This window comes from Harpia harpyja, chromosome 2 (genome assembly GCF_026419915.1).
Source record: "Harpia harpyja isolate bHarHar1 chromosome 2, bHarHar1 primary haplotype, whole genome shotgun sequence".
Classification (NCBI taxonomy): Eukaryota; Metazoa; Chordata; class Aves; order Accipitriformes; family Accipitridae; genus Harpia; species Harpia harpyja.
In genome coordinates, this window is record NC_068941.1 from 7,861,173 (window position 1) to 7,880,719 (window position 19,547).

At 41.9% G+C, this 19,547-nt stretch overlaps 1 protein-coding gene across 2 annotated transcripts in view; it reads left to right on the top strand.

Moving 5' to 3' along the window:
* SPATA5 (spermatogenesis associated 5) overlaps positions 1–19,547 on the top strand; it is a 229,961-nt gene that overhangs the window by 190,336 nt on the left and 20,078 nt on the right. The window contains exon 16 of one of the 2 annotated variants that reach the window (XM_052814808.1): positions 12,571–13,787. The exons of the other annotated variant lie outside the window; for it this stretch is intronic. Coding sequence (XP_052670768.1) covers positions 12,571–12,747 — 177 coding nt within the window. The 3' untranslated portion in view covers positions 12,748–13,787. Of the gene's footprint in view, positions 1–12,570; positions 13,788–19,547 lie in introns of those variants that run through there. 2 annotated transcript variants of the gene reach the window in all.

The window sequence follows — 19,547 nt, forward strand, 5'->3', positions numbered from 1 at the left end:
CAAGGGGCTGCGGACAATACCAGTTGTAGAAATCTATGCTAGGAAGGCAGAGCAGTGGGCGCTAAAGACATTGTCAGTGTTGCCCACTAATTAAGGTGTCCTTTATTTTCTGCCTCTTCCACTCACAGCCACTTGACCCATGCTGTTGGATGCTGTCATCCTTAGCATCCTCCTCTACACTTCTGTGCCACGCAAAGTGGACTGCTAGGTGATTTCTGAGCCTGCTAGATAGGCTAGAATGGCACCGAGGAGAGCAGTTGTGCTTTATTGTGTAATTTTGTAACTTGGCTGCACAATTCAGCGTAGCAAAATATTTATGGAAATTCATGAGAAGGCATACGTGTGCTGCAGGCTCTACCAAGAGGAGTCCACCCTCCTCTTGCTGCAGGTAAGAGGAGCAGATGATCTTTTCCTGTGTATTCACCCAGCTTCCCCCAAAGAAGACTGCTAGATATTTTGAAGATCCAGGCTTGCATATTTCTTGTACAGAGGCTTGCAGTACAGGCTAAGACTGCTTTTTGTTCTTACTCTTCAGGCTATAGATTTGAGGGCTGGCTAGGCTCTGTACAACCCACAGTACTGTGGGTTTTTTCCCTCGTTTTCTCCTTCTTCCCTTGTGCCAAAAGCCCTCCCAGGCCAAGGGTCCTGTCTGTCTGTCTTATTGCTCTCCATAATAGTTGTTCCCTTCATCTTTCTTTCCTCTTTTCTCTTTGTGGCTGTTTGGACAAAGAGAGCTGATACAATTCCTTTCTCTAGTGCTGGAAACTGAGGGGAGCAGAAGCTTTTCTCTGGCAGATTTGCACTCTGGTAGGTAAACCAGCCACGTAGCAAGAGGCATGCTCCTGCAGGAAATCTTACGGTAACTTCCATTTGTAACTGTCCCTCGAACATGGCACCCCAGGAGCACTTCAGTTGCACAGGCCAGTCCTCTTGCTGGTTGCACTAATATTTCTTAATGGCTTTTGAGGGTTTTTTTAGCTGTGGTCCTTAGCTCTGTTATAGTTGACCTTCCTCAGCTCGCTCTTCTGGCATCATCTGCCGTGCTACAGCTATAGCAGCTCCTTTGGGCATCATTCCCTCCTCCCTTGATCCTCAGCCTCTGCCCTGGTGTTAGATGCTATCCTGGCAAATCTTCCTGGTGCCAGGAAGGGTGGGAGACACCTGGCATTATCTCAGTGACTGTGAAAACAGTAAATACTGTATGTGACAGTGTCTACGGACAGCCTTCCTTAGATGTTAAGCACCTACCTGATGGGTGCAATCACTCTCACCTCCCGCTGTCAATGCTGGGAAAAGGTAGGTGCCTCTCTGCAGGGCTTGGGTGGCCTGAGGGGCCTCCCGGGGGCTTGCGGATTTGTGCCTCCTGTGCAGAGGGCCCAGAGCTACTCTGCTTTGGTGCAAGCGCCAAAGGCAAGGGCTTGAAGTGGGGAACGCTGAATCTAGAGCACTGTGGCCAAGGACAGCAAACGTCACAGAGCTCTAGGGAGATCCTCATGGCTGAATGCGATTAAGCATAAATTTCATAAATTTTTGGCCTTAAATTGTTTGTGTGTCATGCTAGTCTGCAACTTCTTAGAAGTTCAAATGCTGTTAACATTAAAAAGCAAGCTGAATACAACCTGGAAGAAAGGGAAGGGAGACTCCTCTGCTTCCTCCTATGCATATTTGCAAAAAATATAGAGGATAAGTTTTGAATGTAAAACATCTTTGTTAAGTGAAGAGAAATGCAACTGACCCATTTTCTAAGTCTTCATAGTGCTGGAAATTTGCATTACATTGTCTTGCCTAGACAAGGAAGGAGGGGGAGAAAACCCAAGAGACCAAGGAGGTTTTTGCAATAACGTGGCACAAACTGCGAAGGAGTTTGCAAGTACGAAAGAGAAGGAATGGAGGAATTTGCTAAATTAGATCTGTTATCCACAGAGTAGCAGATCCGGTTATCCAGAATACTGAAGTGACTTTCAGACGTGACATGGATTCAGTTTTCTCAGCTGCAGGAGGGCACTCAAATGAGAAGCTTTCATGTTAACAATGGAAAAGGAGATGCCTTGTTAATCTGGTCACTCATAACTTTTCACTGAAGGTAAATGACAGCTCTGACTACAGGTTCTTACACCAGCATTTTACCTTATGCTGCCTCATTCTGTTCCATGGCTCGTTCCCAGAGTGATGGGGGCCAACTATACTGGTGACAAGCTGCTCCGCTTGTGAGGAAGCTGGTACTTTGGGATAGTGCTGTGAATCCCTCACGGTACGCACTCAGTCATTCACTGGACTGCGTAATTTTAGACCAGAAGCAGTGAGTCACATTTACCTATGGACCGTATTCAGTAGACACAGCAGGGGTACACCCGAGATGTATCATTTGAAGCTTTTATTGAAACTAAAAGTGGTTAGAAGATATGCTGTTATTGACAGTAGACTTGTATTAATTGTTTTATCACTGAATAACTCAAAATACTGGGTATTTTTAAGCATGCAAATCTTGAAACCAGTAGATTGAGGGGTGTCAACTCAGGACACCAAGATCCTTATGGGAAACGTGGGGGCTGCCCACCCGAAAGGGCCGCTCACAAGGCCGTCTGCACCAGTGAATGCTTCTCTCTATAGTCCAGGCGTATATTTTTCTTAATTAGATGCATCTTGCATTGGCTTTTGAATTGGCAGATGAGTGAAAGAAGTTGCACCAGTGAAAGCATTTGTATGTAGGTTCAGTATGTCTCTAAGCTTCGGTGTGCTTTAAACCCATTTTCTGCCGCAGTCTCGTCCTCTCCCTGCCTTCAGAGCCTTCCTCCCTTGCCTGCTTTCCTGCCTGCATCCTGGGTGAGCCAGTTCAGGGTGCTAAACCAGCAAAAACTACTCTCTTCTGTGTCCTGCATTAGGTTTCTGCTGGTTAGCACTTGAATGGGCTCATCAAGGGGCCAGATCAAAAAGAGGTGGTGACCAGTGCATCACTGGTTTATACTGACTGTTGGGAACCACAGGTTACACTGTCATGTCTGTCTTACTGCTATTTCATTGACTTCTATTCCATTAAAATATACTCCTTACATAAATCCTTAACTCAAGGTAATTGTTGGTATACCACTTTTCTTGTTACATATATTTGTATCAGTCATCGGTTTTTTCTTGCTATAAATACTTCTTTTTTTTTTCTTGCACAAGCAAAACTTGCATTAAAACTTACTTTAAGTTCTTTACCAGCCTTATTGCTTTCTCCTTTAGGAGTAATAACCATACATGCAGGCATCTAGCTGTGGCTAACAGCATTGCTTTCTAGGTCTGACTGTCCTTCCAGCCATATTCTGCCTCCCTGGAATACAGGCATGCAGTAGCCCTCTTCCCTGATTTTCCTGGGAAACGTGAGCAGCTGGGTACCATGGGAAGCTCGAAGAGGTAAACTAAGAAACAGTCTGAAATTTCTCTAGCATTCTGCTGAGGAAATAGATACTCCACAGGAGACATCTCGCACCTTCCAGGAACTAAGACCCCAATAAATAAAAGCAAGAGAGCTTCCATTAAGGACATTATTCATCTTGCAGTCTAAAAGCCCTACACAACAAATGTCTTTTCTCACTCCCTGCCTCAACTCAGGACATGTATGCACGTGTAAATAGCCATACGGAGACCCAGAAAGTATACATCTCTCTTACTCTCATTATCATAGGATTCATGTGCTTTCTATCCAAAGTGACAGAAACACTAAGCTTCCAGAAGATTTGCTAGACTTTCTGGCCATTATTTTTAACTGAGTTTGTTTGCTTTTACTATATTGTGTTACGATCTCTGATACGTAGGTAACTACAAATACCGTTGCTTATTAACCTGCTATGCAAGATCCAAATCAGAGACAATATTTGCCATAGCTCCAAAGACACGATGAAAGGGAGAGTTTAAATAAACCCATGAAAAAAGAATTTTTTGCTTTCCTTTTTGCTGGGTGGATTCAAAAGTTTAGGGCTCTAGCAATCTTTAAAAGGTGATATAATGTAATAAAAATGCTGCTGGAGCTGAAAGGAATTGAAAGACAGTTCCAGACTGGCTGTGCTCTATTGACGAAAAAAAAAAATATTTTTAGGGAAGGGAGGGCCCTTCTCCCAATTCCTTTTGCAGGATCGCTTTTATTTGCTTTGTTTTGACAGGAGTCTAAGGCCTCTGCTACTCTCCCAGGTTAAACTTGAGAAAGGAATTACTGATTTGAGAAGCAAAGGCACGAATTATTTTTCAGTGGAAGAAATCCGGAATATGTTGAACAAATCGCCCAACCTCATATCCGTCTGCCTCAAAATCTGAAAAGAAAGGAAGCAAACGGAGCAACTGCATAACACCCACACTATGATAGGTTTCATAAGGTAGAAGCTGCCAACTCTGTTTTGTATTTTTTTCTTTTGTTTTGCTTTTCTAGAGAGAAACTCATGACAACTACAGCTAATGATGTCCACCAAGTCTTCTGCTTTTAAATTTTTAGTAGCATAATTCAATCTGTCTTGCTAGCGGCATTCAGCAAAATAGCATTGGCTCTGTGTACAGGTCCTCTGTAGTAACAGCATACTGTGAGTGAGAATGCAGTATTCTGTTAATTACTTTTAATTAAAATGAGTGCGTGCGCACACACACACACATGTACATATAGAAAGACTTTGTTTTTCTAGTGGCTTGGCTTCCTTTTCCTCATTGAAGGGAAGAAGTTAAACTTTCTCATTAAATGTTTATATAAAAATGAAATAATTCTGAGGTTAACCAGAAATGCAGCTTAATCTTGTATAGAAACATGTGTGTGACTTTTTTTTTTTTTTTTTTTAGTTGCACAAATATAGCTGAAACTTGAAGTTGGCAGAGAGTGCTGTTTAAAAATATTTAGTCCCAGCATGTAAAAACTCGTTTTGTTACGGAATTCCTTTGTGAAAGGTGTAGCTATGCCATGTCTCTGCCAAAGTGATGGGAGCCATATCGACAGACTGCGTTTTAGGAAATAGCTGCATTTTGGGCTTGTAGTTACAAAAGTTAAATTGGAATTTACATGTTTTGTATATTGCTTGGAAGGATACCACATCTAGTAATATTTTTTAAGAGAGTGGAAAGAAGAAGAAAGCAAGCTTGCAGATGGAGTCAAAGCTTTGCTCTGTTAGAACATGTCGGGATGAGCAGAGGTATGTGTGATGACACTTAGCATGTACCACTGAAGGCTCTGGTTTATTCTCTTTAGCTGTCATCATGTGCTATAGTTATGATACATATGCTTAATTTTGGCTACATACCTCATCTTTCCCTTCTCTTCTCTGGGCATGTTTAAGCTTTATAGAATAATAAGAGCTACTGATACATGCGATACCGTCTGCTGCTCAGGCACAACCCACGCTCGGTTTTTAGTACTGTAAGAGCAATTAAACACAGCATTTTGTGGCCACCACTGTCTGGTTAATTGTTGCCGTGATGCCGTTGTCCCACAAGAGCGACTGGCCAGTTGTCTGGCTCAGCCCCCGGCCGACAAGCCTGGCCCTCCTGGCTGAGAGTGGGAGGAGGGAGCAGAAGCAGGACTTGGTGGTCTCTGCTGCGGTCCCCAAGGTAGCTGTGGCCACCACGGAAAGAGCCGAGTGGGAACCGTCGTCCTGGTCAGACCAGATGTATTCAGGTGGCACAACCACTTTACGTCCCTGTGCAGCACCTCAGGTAAGCTGTGGACACCCACGTGCACAGTCACATGCACACCAATCTGCAAAATTACACAAATAAGCAAACCGTAGATTAAATAGTGAAGATTTGGGGCAGTCTGTTCTGAACGAAGGTTGCTTACAGGCATTGTTAAAGGAGCTGGTTTTGTTCAATTACATTTCCTTAACAACTTCTCATAAAAGAAATCAGGAATAGCAGAGATTGTTTGCTCAGCCTGTTGGGTCAGAGACACGAGATACACATAATACCTGTCCTTTTTATTTAAGAATTGCGAAGGTGCTGCTTCATCACTACAGACCTGTTTGAAAGTAGACTATCCAACGTCCGCTCATATTGAATGTCTCTTTAATAAACAAGGAAGAAAGAAGTCTATCTTTTTATAAAAAATAATATTTGGTTACAGGATATCATTGCAGAGGATGGCTGCAATACGAATAGGAACTCGTCTGTTCCACGGCAGTGTTCATGAATACTGAACCATATAGATGTATGCACTTTAACTTGAGGAAAACTAATAACATTTTAAAACATAGTTGCTTCGAGATCAAAGAAGCCTCTGTCTCACTGAGGCACTTGTGTGGCCTGTGAGTGCCTCGCACACTTTAGTTGGGAAAGTTTTATAGAGCGACAATCATATATTGAGTGAATTCGCTCCAAAGCACCAGTGGTAGGTACAGTACATGAATCTGAGGAATGAATGGATACTGTATGAAAAGCTTTAGGCCAATATACTTTATCATTTTCTGGTTAGAATAGAGTATTTTCCATTTGCAAAATGCCCAAATGTATAATCCATCCCATTTAAATGTACAGATCATAGAACTGAGCAGAATGAAGAGATACACATACAGGGGTGATTCTTGTCTTTCAAAGATTAGATCAAAATTTATTGCAGGGTGATCAATTATTTCATAGTATTGGAAACTTTTTCTCCTAAACAGAACAAGATTTGTAGTGGTCTGTAAGACTTTGTCTTCTCAGAGAAGAGAAAAAAGGCACATTCTCTTGTATTTTCCTGTTTTATCTGTTTTATACATGAAACAGAAAAGTTGAAACACAAGAGAAGCACTAAATTTAAACCTTTTTGAAATAAATCAAAAACTCCACCTCTGACCAGTTAAGAGCCTCTCGGTTTAGCCCATTTTAAAGGAAAGATGGTATTTGTGACATCTTAAAATAGTATTTTTACCTTTAAAAGTCGTATGTTGTACAAAAGCGTTATCTAGGGCACGTCTCCCTAGCCCAGCCAGCATCATGCTGTGCTACCTGAGCTAGTTCAGATGGACCGACACGTGCAGCAGCAGCAGCATGGGGATGCTAAAACAGGGTAAGCGAGCACAAAATTTCATGAGGCAATCCAGCAGCTCTCTGCTACTGGAGGAAGAGGTGTCCTGCTTGCTGTGCTCTCCGCTCCTCCCATGCCGTCTGGTGCTTGTCGAACGCCCCTGTGAGCCCATCTCAATACCCCAGCAGCAAGCTAACGCGCTTTTTTTTTTTTTTTCCCTCCCCCTGGATTAGTTTTCTGATGGTCTGGTGCATTGAATCAGTTAATGAAAGGACCAGCTTAGCGCCGGAGCCAGCACAAGAGACGGGTGGGAGCCTGCAGCCGGCAGCGGGTGGTTCCTGCACAAAGGAGAAGGGGGGAAAGAGGGGCCATGGCGTCCCACACTTTTGAGCAGGAGTGACCTGCTGGGGCTGGCAAAAACCTAGAGGTATTTACCATTTCTGCCCAGCACTGCGCTGAGCCTCGTACAAATCCCTTGCGGAAAGTTGTGCCCTGCCAGAGTTGCACTGAATCGAGATGTTTGTGTCGTTTTTAGAATACAGTCGGCAACCTTTCCCCGCTTTTAGCCTGTCTGCCTACAGTGCGTCTTCTCCTGATTTGTTTTCTCAACTCGTTTTGGAGAGGCGGCCATGCCTGCCTCTTTCCTCAATCAGGTGACGGCCCTGAGAGCTTTCCGACTTCCCCGGTTTTGTGGGGATAAGGCTATTGCTCTCCGTAGAGCAGCTTCTGACGCAGGGGTAAGAGGAGGTGCCTGACACGGGTAGGAATTGGCCTGAGTGCAAACCAGATGTCCTGACCCAGGAGTTATTCGTGTCTTTTTAAAACGCCATGTATGAACCTTTTATCTCTCCCTAACAGAGCGGGAAAGCAAACTCCCCAAACCTATACACAATCTTCCTTTGACGCTGCCTAGCAGGCGTGCACTGCATGGGCGCACGGTCTCGCAGGTAGTTTTCATCCAGGAAGGGCCACAATTTACGCTATTCACAAACCGCAGGGTACTATTCTGTTTCCAGGCTCCTAATCCCTCTTACACACAATCCCTTACAACTTTAACTGGCGGGGTGGAGGAGCAAGTTAAAAAGGAAGGAAAAAGGAAAATGAAACACAATGTACAGCCAGCCAGTGGCTGCCAGTTACTGCGCACACAATCGACACCAGCTGCAGCCCAATTAAACCCGACATTCACAGGTGTTCCCAACAGACTCTGTGCTAACAAAACCACTTTCTTGAAAATACCTAAGGCTTTAACACAGAAGCTCGTTTCTTTTTTCCTCTTTTTTTAATTTTTTTTAAAGATTCTTTAAAGCTATTTAGAGCACTTTAAATACAAAGAAGCTGAAAAGGACTTTCAGTCCGCTGGAAAGAGTTGGTGCTTAATGCCAGAATGGGGGAGAATCGGCCAAGCTGAATCAGCCAGTTGTAACCATTGGTTTCGGGAGAAAGATGGGTTATGCTGAATGCTGTTTATTCAGAGAACAGTAACTGGCACTGGGCATTTTATTGTTGCTGGGAGTGAAATGGGGAGGGAGGGAACAACTAGGTGTAAATCCATTGCTTTTGGGGACTCATTGTTTGCACCATAGCTGTGAGCTTGTGTGCGGCTTTGCTTATTACTGATCCGTGTGTGTGTGGTTCAGAGAGCAAATTTTAGTTCTCTTCTCCTCCCAGGAAAACTTGATACAGTTGCCTTTTTGACTTTGAAGTAGGATTCTAGATTCGTTGTTTATTTTCTGATCTTAAAGCACTCATTCAGATAATAAGTTGGTCCTTTAAATATATGATAATCTCTTTTTAATACATGAATTCAGAATTATTTCCGTGCTAAGAGAGGACTGCAGACAGCAGACTAACGCATAGGTCAGTAATTTGCTCTCATTCCATTGAAAATGAGAATTGTGTTTGTTAAACTTTCATTTATAATGTTAATTAATAATCACACTAGGGTATATTCTGGTACTCATAGGTTCAATAGTATTCAACCACACCTGGCTGGCTATTCATCTCTGCAATAACACCCCACACCTCAGTACTTACTGCTTAATTACCTGGTGCCTGGTCTGTTGCTGTTTAATCACTGTTGTTTCTGACAATCACTTAATGTCTTCATTATTGCTTTAATTGTTAATGCTGAAAGCCACTCTATATTCAGATGCAGCCAAGAATATCTATTTTGTCCTTCAATACACCGAGCTGCAATTTTGCCTTTGGAACAGGACGAGGACATTATTCCTATTCCTCACAACACACAGAGATCCAAAAGATTGCACTTTTTTTGGTCTTCTTTTTATACTGAAAAGGTAAAAATGGTGATCCCTTGGATTTGTATTTGAAAATAATTAAGAATTGCCTTAAAACTGGCAGATAGGTAATGTTTGTTCACAGCATTACAAAGGCAGGCAGAGGCTATTCATGCTGATAAATGCAATGGAGAGAAAAGAAAATCACCCAGGCTTCAAATTCACAAGTATATGACCTAAATTAGATATTGTCGCTCAGGAAAAGATACTGGAGGCAGTGTGGATAATTTTTCTGAGAAAAATCATTTCGGCACTGATGTGACGGCAAATATAATAATAGGAAAGGAACTGCAAGCAACCCAGAAGCACTGCTATGCCATGGTACAGCTCCCTCTGTGCCCTGCACGGCTTCAGCCGCTCAACAGCAAGAGGATAGAGCAGAACTAGCAAAAACGAAATGACGGACCGGCTGAAGGATGGACAAGTTCTGCAGGAGCAGGGACTGACTCACTGAGGACTCTTCAGCTTGCAAAGGCTTGACTGAGAGAGGGTGAGATAAAACTGTAAAATTATTGATGATACAGGGAAGGTGAATGGGGAACAACAGATGAATCACTGTTCTCCTAACGCAGAAACTAGGAGGCACTTGCTGAAATTACCAGGTTTAAGACAAACAAAAGTGCTTTTTTATACAATGCATGATTAGACCGTGGCACTCATTACAGGATGATGTTGTGGAGGCCAAAAGGAGAAGTGATTTAAGAAAGTAATTGGACAAATTCATTGAGGATAGGTCTGTTGCAAAGTTTTAAAACTGATGATCTAGATGCAGCCTCTGGTTTTGGAGTGCCGCTAAGCCTGGGAAGGATCCGTGCCTTGCTGCAAAGCCGCTGGTTTTCTTCCTTTGTTGTCAGTTAGCCCCTTCTGGTACCTTCCCTCTTTGCCTCACTTGACCCAATCTGTGTTGTTTTTTAATCTAGGCAGAAATGACATTTAAAAACCCTTCAGTTGCTTGGTCTAGTAAGAAATGTCCTAACATGACTGTGACAAGAAATACCTATGACAAACCAGTAGACCTTAGGCCAACAGTGCAGCACATTTCACCATAGGAATTCACTCTCATTTCGCTGTGGCCGTATTACACTTGTGCTTGCTTTCCACGAGTGATTGAGCTTTACTAGCTAGTGAGAATGCTTGTGAGGACCTTTTTTTTTTTTTTTTTTTTTTTTACGTTTGCATACTTGAATGAAGAAAAATAATCAAACTTGCCTTGTCGAATCTCTTACCTCAGAAACGTGATACTCTGGGTTAGCCAAGGAATGGAAACAACACCATGTGACGTCTGTGACCAGACACGAGGGTCCAAATTTTAAACACTGTGCCATAAAGCCTGCTGTTTATTACTCAATAATATATTAAAGATTTAGTTCACAAAAATTCTGAGTGCAGCCAGGAAAAGAGAAAATGATAATTCATGCCTTAAAATTATTTCATCTTCCCTTAAAAGCAGCTGAAATGCTCCTGGGAAGCGGGGGGGGCGGGGAATAATCAGTTTGCTGGTGCTGCCTCATGTCTAGTAATTTTCAGTTATCACAGAACTTATGGTTCAGTCTTTAAGAATAAAATTAAACAAAAAAATCCTTTGGAGGTTAATTATCATCACTGTTACCGGTACTCTTGGCAGAGCATAGAGAAAACGTAAAAGCATCATCAGAACGATCAGCTTATGGGCAAATTGCTCCTAAGTGTATCAGTGTACAAATGAAACAGGAAGAAATAAGACTGGCAGTGGTGTTCCTTCTTTTTTGAATCTGCCAACTTGACAGTCTTTCCTTCAGCTTCTCCTTCAGTAAAACATATCAACTCCTAACAAGTGAATGTCTTGTGCTGTAGTGATACCCTGCTGCATAATTTTGATGCTGTAGATGAGCGATGGTCTCTGTGAGCAGAACAGGATGGTCAAAACCTGCTGTACTGCATTTGGGTTTTTTTTAATAATGCCTGTGAAAACCCCCAGAAGGTCTCCTCTTCTTCATTTTGTGGAAAACTTGCCCCTAGTGCAGTATTTATCAAGGGGAAATGGACCCCTCCTTCAAAGACCAACACAGGCTTAGAGTCCAGGGTGCTTGGGATCTGTTTTTCCATCAACGGTCTTCTCCCTTTTGAAAGATTTCTGGGTCTTGTGTTAGGCAGGGATGATGGGGGGGGAGTTTGATCTGGTTTGTGTTTTTTTCTTTTTCTTAAGTAGCTTTCTATTTGTGTTAGCGATAGGGAAATAGTCATACTGTCTACTTAGAGAAAAACCTGAACAGAAAGACAAGATCCCTCCGTTAACTTTCTAGATGATGTATTACTTACCTCTACAAGAAGTTGGTGCACTAAATCTCGGCTACGCTTCCACGTTTAACTGTCTTTGAAGTCCTGAAAAGCATTAAAATGCATAACAGCAGTGTTTAGCTTCACTGCTCATTAGAGCAGCACAGAACTAATAGTAATATTGTTGTAACTTGACAAAGCCATCTAAATCCATGCATGTTTTCTTGTGAAAGCTTCCTAAACATGCTGCTAAATCCTCTAAAAAGCTACTAAACGGCTTTGGCAACCATTAGCACAGCATAAGCAGGGGGAACTCTTTTCAGTAAGTGAACAAACAGAGAAAATATGCTGAATAGCTGGACAAATGTGTTTCAGCTGGCTCTTTCATTTACAGATATAAGGGAGCAGTCAATATCAATCACTGTTTTCCCTGTTGCACTGGAAATCACAATATCTCTTTTCATTCCACAAGCTCTTTTCACCACAGTAATGTGTCTTTAGAGTGACACTGGCATCAGTCTGTTTCCGCTGTCTGAAGTCCAGAGAGCTTAAAAACACATTGCAGGGTATGAGACCTTAACCCTCCTCCCCTTCCACACACCCCTCTCCTTCTAACCTTCCTTTCTGAATTAATTGTTTTTACTTCTTTCCCAGCATAAAGCTGAGAAAGAAAAGTGCCTGCAGAGCCTGGGAATATCTGCTCTTGCGCTTTGGGGACAGAAAAATGTATTGCTGGTTGTTGGGGTTTTAATTTATCAGGTGTTGCGGGGAGTTTAGCGCAAGGTAATATGATTATCAAGTGAATTTGCAACATACTGTAATACGAAATGTAATGTTACTGTGGTTTGAATTGCAAGCTATACCCTGTTTCTTGGATGCCCTAATCACCTACAACCTCATTTATTAAAAAAAAAACGTAGGAGAAACTCTGTCCTTGTGAGTACCTGGCATTTGGAGTATGTTGATATTCTTGTGTTCACTTTCTTCCTTTCAAGTACTATATTTTATAATAATAATGCTGTGTGGTTTGTTGGTTTTTTTATTGTTTCTTTGCAGATAACAGCAGTCTGTAGAGAAGCAGCCCTTCTAGCTCTTCAGGAAGACATAAACGCCAAATCTATCATGGGACGGCACTTTCGGTACGCACTGACTGTCGTGACCCCAAGGATTCCTGATTCGTTAATCCAGTTTTATGCAGATTATCGGCAGCAAAGTGGACTGCACGCACTTTGAAAAGCAAATTAATACATAGCCCCATTCACGGTGTGAATAGCAAATTTCCTTTGTAAAGCTGTCAAAAGCCAAAGAATTTTGTATTTTGAGTGAGTGGAGTGTCCGAAGTTAACTGAAGCGCAGAATCATCATAATAAATGCCTATGTGGAAGTTTGGAGTGTAACAGAGATCATCCAAAACTTTGTATTTTACAATTTCAGTGGTATAATCTGCATTTTAGAGGTAGTAAGATTGCTGGTTTAAGTCCGTTTATCTGAGTATATATCCGTGTATCAAAAAATAATTATGAAATTCTGAATTTTTGATGGATTCCTGGTCCTAAAGAGAGTAGCAACAAGTGTCATTACTGTCTTCATTTGTTCCTGCCTCAACCACAGTTTAATCCCAGAGACCATCCCAGTGAGCCGCAGACCTGGGGAGTGGCCTCTCTACAAAAAATGCTGAAATTTATTCTGAATCATTTGATTTATGATCTCCAGAAAAGCTGCCAAACAGGCTTGCCGAACATACAGTTCTCCAAGATAAAGCTAAGATACCCTGATTGATTACAGTGAAACATTTATCTTTGGTCTTAAACAACTCCTTTTTACACATACTAGGAAGGAGGCACCTTAAAGATTGTACATCCCTTGGCTAACCTGAAACCACTGCCAGGCATCAGCGAAAGATTTTTGTTGTTGTCTGTTTGCATCGAAATAAATAGGAATGTTGATTGGTCATTTAAAGCTGACCACTTAAAATCCTAATGAATCCTAATTAATGAATAAGAAAACCTCCTTGCAAAAACTGTTATAAATGACCACAAGATAGTTCAGGAACAGATAAAATCTCTTCTACTTATTTCTTTGTTATATCAAGGACAACAGGTCCTTATGGGCTCTCTGCTCTTGCACTCAGTATGAAATGCAATTAAGCAAACTTATTTTCAGCTTTTTTTCCCCACAATAGAAGGACTCAGCTTTTCTATTGCAGAAATGAAAAATAGAGGGAAAGGTAAAGCAAAACCATTACAAACTTTAAGAAAAATTAAAAACAAAAAGGTGACAAAACCCTGAATTTCAGTGGGTAATTTTGTGTTTTCCTGGTGTTTTTCAGGTAAGTAGAAGAATTTACAGGTCAAAATTTTAGCCAAATCCTGCTTTCACTTGTTGGAGTAAACAAGAAATATTTCAGGCTGTATGTAAGGTTATTTTTTGGATTTGTTTATTGATGGTTCTGAAGACTTTTCTTTCTTGCAGTCATTATATATATGTATTCATGAGAGAGTAATAATTCTTTAGAAATGTGTATCATTTTATGAGAAATTTGCATCTAAGAGAGATTTCTTCTATATTTACTTACATTATCAATATGAAATTTAAAAAGTAATCTCTTGGCCTTGGTTATGGTTTTTCTCTCTTAATTCCACTCTGTACACAATTTTAGCTTTTAAAAAGAAATCTACTATTTTTAAATTACAACTTTTCTATTACTCTTATTCTAACCTTTTGTTGCTATAATTAACATTTAATTTTACTATCACTGAAAAGGATTAGACGATGGGGAAAAGCAGGTTGTTTACTTAGTTCATCTGATGTATGTGCAGGTTTTTTCTTTTTTTCATTGTTTGACTCTTTAATAGTACAACAGACAGAGGGAATTAGGAAAATTATAAACTGGAAAAGTTGCCTTGAGGATCAAGGCTGCATTTGAAACTACTTTATCCTTCTTTTCTAGATTCTATATACTCCAACTTGAGGCTCAGGATGCAAACCATTTATCATGACCATTATATTTTTGACGTCTCCAAAAATTAAATGCCATACTGTTATCCCCTGGCACTTTCCTCCAGTGTGTGTTCCTGAAGGAAGAAAGGAGAGACCCTCGTTTTTACTGCCAATAACGAATTCTGTCTGTAATTTTGTATCCTAAAAATAACACTACATGATGCTCCAGATGAGTAGCAAAACTAGATCGCCATTCCGTGGGAGGTGCTCAGATCCCTTGGGAACGTGCGCCAAGGCGTGAATCTGAACTGAGAAACTCAGAGAGACAGGTAGGACCTGGCTGCCCTTTCCGTACTTGGGCTCCTGTTGCCATCAGAGGGAATTTTGCACGTTGAATTTTAGGACATTAGGAGAGAATGCTGGCCCATGACTGCTGTTTGTGCCTTGGGGGGAAAAACCCATCCCTGCAAGCGTTTATTCTCTCATCCACATGGTACCACATTCATCCACATGGTACCAAATCTCTTGACCCATACCTACGTGCCTGAAGTGATTTTAAATGTAGGAAGCTCCCCCTTTTATCGTTGGGTTTGTGGAACTTGATTTTTAAAAAAAAGTAAGATAGTCTTTAAAAAATTAAGTTATTGCAAATTTGTGAAGTCCCTAGAAGGTTTATGTTGCTCCTAAATACTGTGTTTGGCCACTCAAATCTTACTCCGTCCCAAGCCACAGATAAGTTGAGATTTAAAGAAAGGTATGATGATTCCCCTTCTCGTTCCTAATGACAGATCACTGTTACTGTGAACTAGCAACTTGAAACCCTCTTATCAGAATTCTGGAAAATAACCAAAAATCCAGTTTTGGTCAAAGCACATCAGCAACGTAGTCCTTTCATAATCCAGTCCGGTGAGCACTTTTGCACCCTCAGCCTCTCATTGGAACTTACTGATGAGGGCACTGTAGGACAGGGCACTTCAAAAGTATCTTCTGTTAGCCTGTCATTTAAATGAGTGGGTTTTAATTCAGAGCTGAACTTTTCACAGCATGTTTTACCAAACACATTGTGCCTTGGCACCAAATCAAATTGCTTGCAGTGTGAGGCCATATAAGCCTGAACACCTCTACGCTTCAGAGTAAATCAAAGATAGAGGCGTTCTTTCTTCTGCTGGGTTAATCACGTTTATTGTTGTTTGGATGTTTCCGTGAGATTAATTTTAATAAAACGATAGAGGCTCAGTGAACGGAAGAGAATGCATGTGAGAAGAACATCTCTCTCCATCCTCTCTTTAACTGCTGAAGTGGTTTCTAGACTTATTTCTTTATGTTCTTTAGAAATACAGTCTTTTTCCTGCCTGCCATTATCTTTTGGAGCCAGTTTTTGGCCCAAATACTGCTTGAGTTGCAGAATTGTTAACATTAAATCAGCTTTTCAATGTTTCAGGCACATTTTGTTTAAATACAAAGTCTAACTTTTTCCTCCAATAACAACGTCTTGCAAAATGGCATAAAATGTCTTTTGACAGGTTTGCCAAAAATGACCAGGAGAATATTTATGATCAAAATGCAAAAATGTCTTCACTTAACTTGAAAAAAAGTTCAGTCCTGTGTTCTCCCTAATGCATAAAACAGATTTTCACTGCAAGTACGATATACAATTCTTAATCCTGGAAAAAGAATGAAGTTTATTGTGGATAATTTTCCTACGGTCTCTAAATGTGAACAGGACATAAGGTTTACTGAGTTCAGGTGCGAGGGCGAACATCGGGGACAGAATAAAGATAATTTTCGAAGAGGGTTATTCAAAATCATTGAACTTAGACTTGTCAGCCCTTTCAAATATTGTGTCCTTAAAGTTAATTTTTCTGGTTTGGGTATGCTGGCTCTTTCCTTTTAGCTTCTTTACTCATTTTAAATGCCAAAGTGTGGTTCTTCTCCTTCAGAAACTGGGCACGTGCCAAACATAATGCTCCTATAACGGAGCACCAGTCGGTTAGTGCTGTGGGAAGGCTGTCTGTGGGTAATGTCTCCCTGTGAAGCAGGCGTCAAACTCTGTGCTGGTGGGGTATGGAGAGGGCTAAAGAGAAAACGGAACCGTAAAGCCTGGTGTTTTGCTGTGTACTGCCCAGTAAGCTGAAGTTAACTGATGGCCACAAAGTTCATGGGCAGGAGAACTCTCTCTCTCCTTATTGCAACAGGCAAGTATCAGGGCTGTGGAGGAGACTGACCCTTAAGGCTTTTGGTTGTTTCTGGCTCTCCCAGAGAAAGCAATTGACAGGGTGGGTGAAACAGTATTACCAAGACTAGAAAAGCAAATGTCCAGTGGTTGTGGTAGCTCAATATCTAGTGCTAGCTAGGAGAGAACTTAGAAGAAATTGTACTTGGAAGATGAAGAGTCACGCACGTGCCTGGAAGGCAGACATCCACTATCAAAACCTTGGCAAAAGCCCCCGAAAGAATTAGTAAAAAGCAGGCATAAAGAACTTGCCTTGCTTTCTGTGATGACAAAGCTGGGACAAAACTGAATGTGCTTCCCTCACACTTCTGTGCCTTGGGATTACTCCTGTGCTAATGCAGTCAGGGGTGTGGGAAGTGGCTTGCAGTGGGAGCTGGGTACAAACTGACCTGCGCCTCGACCTGCTCGTGACATAAGTGATGGGCAGGTCCACTGCTTGGCCACCACTGACAAAGCCAGCACGTAAGGAAAGGCAGGGCGAAGGAGGGTGGGTGATCGGTGCGTTTCAGCTACTCCAAAGTGACATATTGGCCACTGGATACAGGAGCCAGATGGCCTACGTAAAGCTTTGTATAGCTGCTCCAAACTCTGTCTTCAGGTCCTGGTCAATGTGGAGCTAACCCATAACAGAGTTGCATTTGGAAAATTGGTTTTACGTTGTGACCCTTTTGTATTTGTGTTTTCATGTTGTTGGTATGGTTGTGGTGAATTGCAATAATTTTTAGCTACTATGAACCTCAAAATCTTTTGCTTTTGCTGATGCCTTTTTTTTTCCTTTGACGTGAAAGAAAATGCTGTAGGTGATCTAATGTGTGCAATTTAATAAAGAGCTTTTCCTAGGGAGTAGGTGCAAGATGCACGCAGAATCACAATTGTAGTTGGGCGTGTTTTGAATGGCAGGTTAATATCTGGAAGACAAATATTTCAGCTGAAACCTACTCCTAATCTTGGAGTTTGTGTCTGCTCCTTCTGCAACTGCTACCTGTTCATTTATTAATCTTTTCTGTAGGAAACCCAGCCATGCGTTTTCTCCAGGGCTCTATATGTTCTTTGTTAAATATTTTAAATGGTGTCATTCTTCCCTGCAGACTTAAATCCAATGACTCCAGAGTCCTGATAGGAGGAGGAGATGTGTGTTTTCTCTCTTAACTAGTCCGCCAAGAACCGGACCGGTGAGGGGGAAAGAGCCCCGCTCTGTGTTTGCGTGGCAGGCCTCCAGCAAGAGCGCAGGTGTTGCAAGAGAAGGCAATGGCAACCAGATGACATTCTTTCCCCTTGAACTAGTGTGGAGCCATTGCTCAAACAGATTACGGGTCCTTCCAACAAAATTTGAGGCTAGCGTGTTGACTGCGTGTGCCAGTGTAAAACCCATGGCAGTAAAGCTCCAATTCATCCAATTAAAAGATTAGGGGAGTGGAATCACTCTCGGTTCCCTCGGCAGTCATTGGCGAGACACTAGAAGATGGTCCAGACAGTGATTTATCCCAGCTAAGAGCTGAACTACCTTTCTGGAGGTGCTAAAGGGGTAGCTGATGTCAAGAGAGGCCCCATGGCACTTACCCAGAGGAAGGGCCTAGAGGTAGATGGAAGGAATTGAGAGCAGTAACACTCAAAATACTGAGAAAAATATTTTATCAACTTGTGCAAATATATCTATCCTGTTTGCATAAATGGTTGTGGAAATGCCATTGGTCTCTTCCTCTCAATACCTGTGTGTGTGTAGCATGGCAGTGTGCTCTTAACCACACACCCCTCTGATTTTTTTTTATCTCCTTTACTAACACAGAGGAGTTTTCACATCCCTGTTTGGTAATGTAAATGGCTCCGCATCAGCAGAGTGTGGAAAGGGCTTTGATAACCTTCAAGGTGAAACACTTGTCAGCTCCCACTTTATCCAGGAACGGATTATCTGGGCTGTGGAATAATGAGGTCATGTCTTTCCTCCACACCGCTGGCAAGAGCTTCAAATTTCACACAGGGGTAGCTGCTTACATCAAGCCTGCTCTGCTTAATGCCATTTAAAGCTACCTCCCTTCTCTGTCAGGGAGTTTTTCCCCAAACCGAGGATGCGAAATGTGTTCGGACAGCCTCATTTGCATTACGTGTGAGGTGTTTTCATGGTGCTTGGATTGCTGTCTTAACGGAGAGTTGGTTGGGTTTGATGCAGGAGTGCAAGACGCAAGTAGCAGAGTGACTCGCGGGTGCTACTGCAGCTACGTACAGGCAGGCGCTGCGTATGAGGAATGTAGAACGGGATTTGGCGGGTGGGTGCACCGAAGCCATATAGCTCTTTTCAGGTGAGTGTCCCAGTAGTCAGCTTGCTGCACTGCCACGAGTCTAAATCTGCAGCTTTAATGCAGAGCTGTTGCATTGAGAGCGGCCATGGACATGAAAGATCCCTAAAGCACACAAGTTGTGGGTGTTGAGGCCTATGGGTGCTTAAGTAGATTAGCAAACAAATAAATCCTTTAACATTCTGGAATGCTTCCTCACCACCTAAGTAGGGATTATTCCACCAAACCAGCAAATTCTACCCTTCTACCTAGTGTAAACTCTGTCTTTCAGATAACTGTGCTTTTTAATAAGCAGTGCTCTTACGTTTAAAAAAAAAAAGGAAAATATGAAAGCATATTGAAAACTCCTGTGTGGATTTCAAGAAAAGCACAGAAATGGTGAAGAGAGCCTGTGAAAACTGAGGTTGCTACAGTGCTGGCAGTTGCATACGTAGGATGCTACACCAGAAAGGTCGCTACAACAGAAAATGTTATCCTTAAAATTTGTTTTACAGAACTCACTACCGTTTGATGTACAAACATGTGGCATAACTCACCCACCACTTTCTTGTTAGCGCTATGAAAAT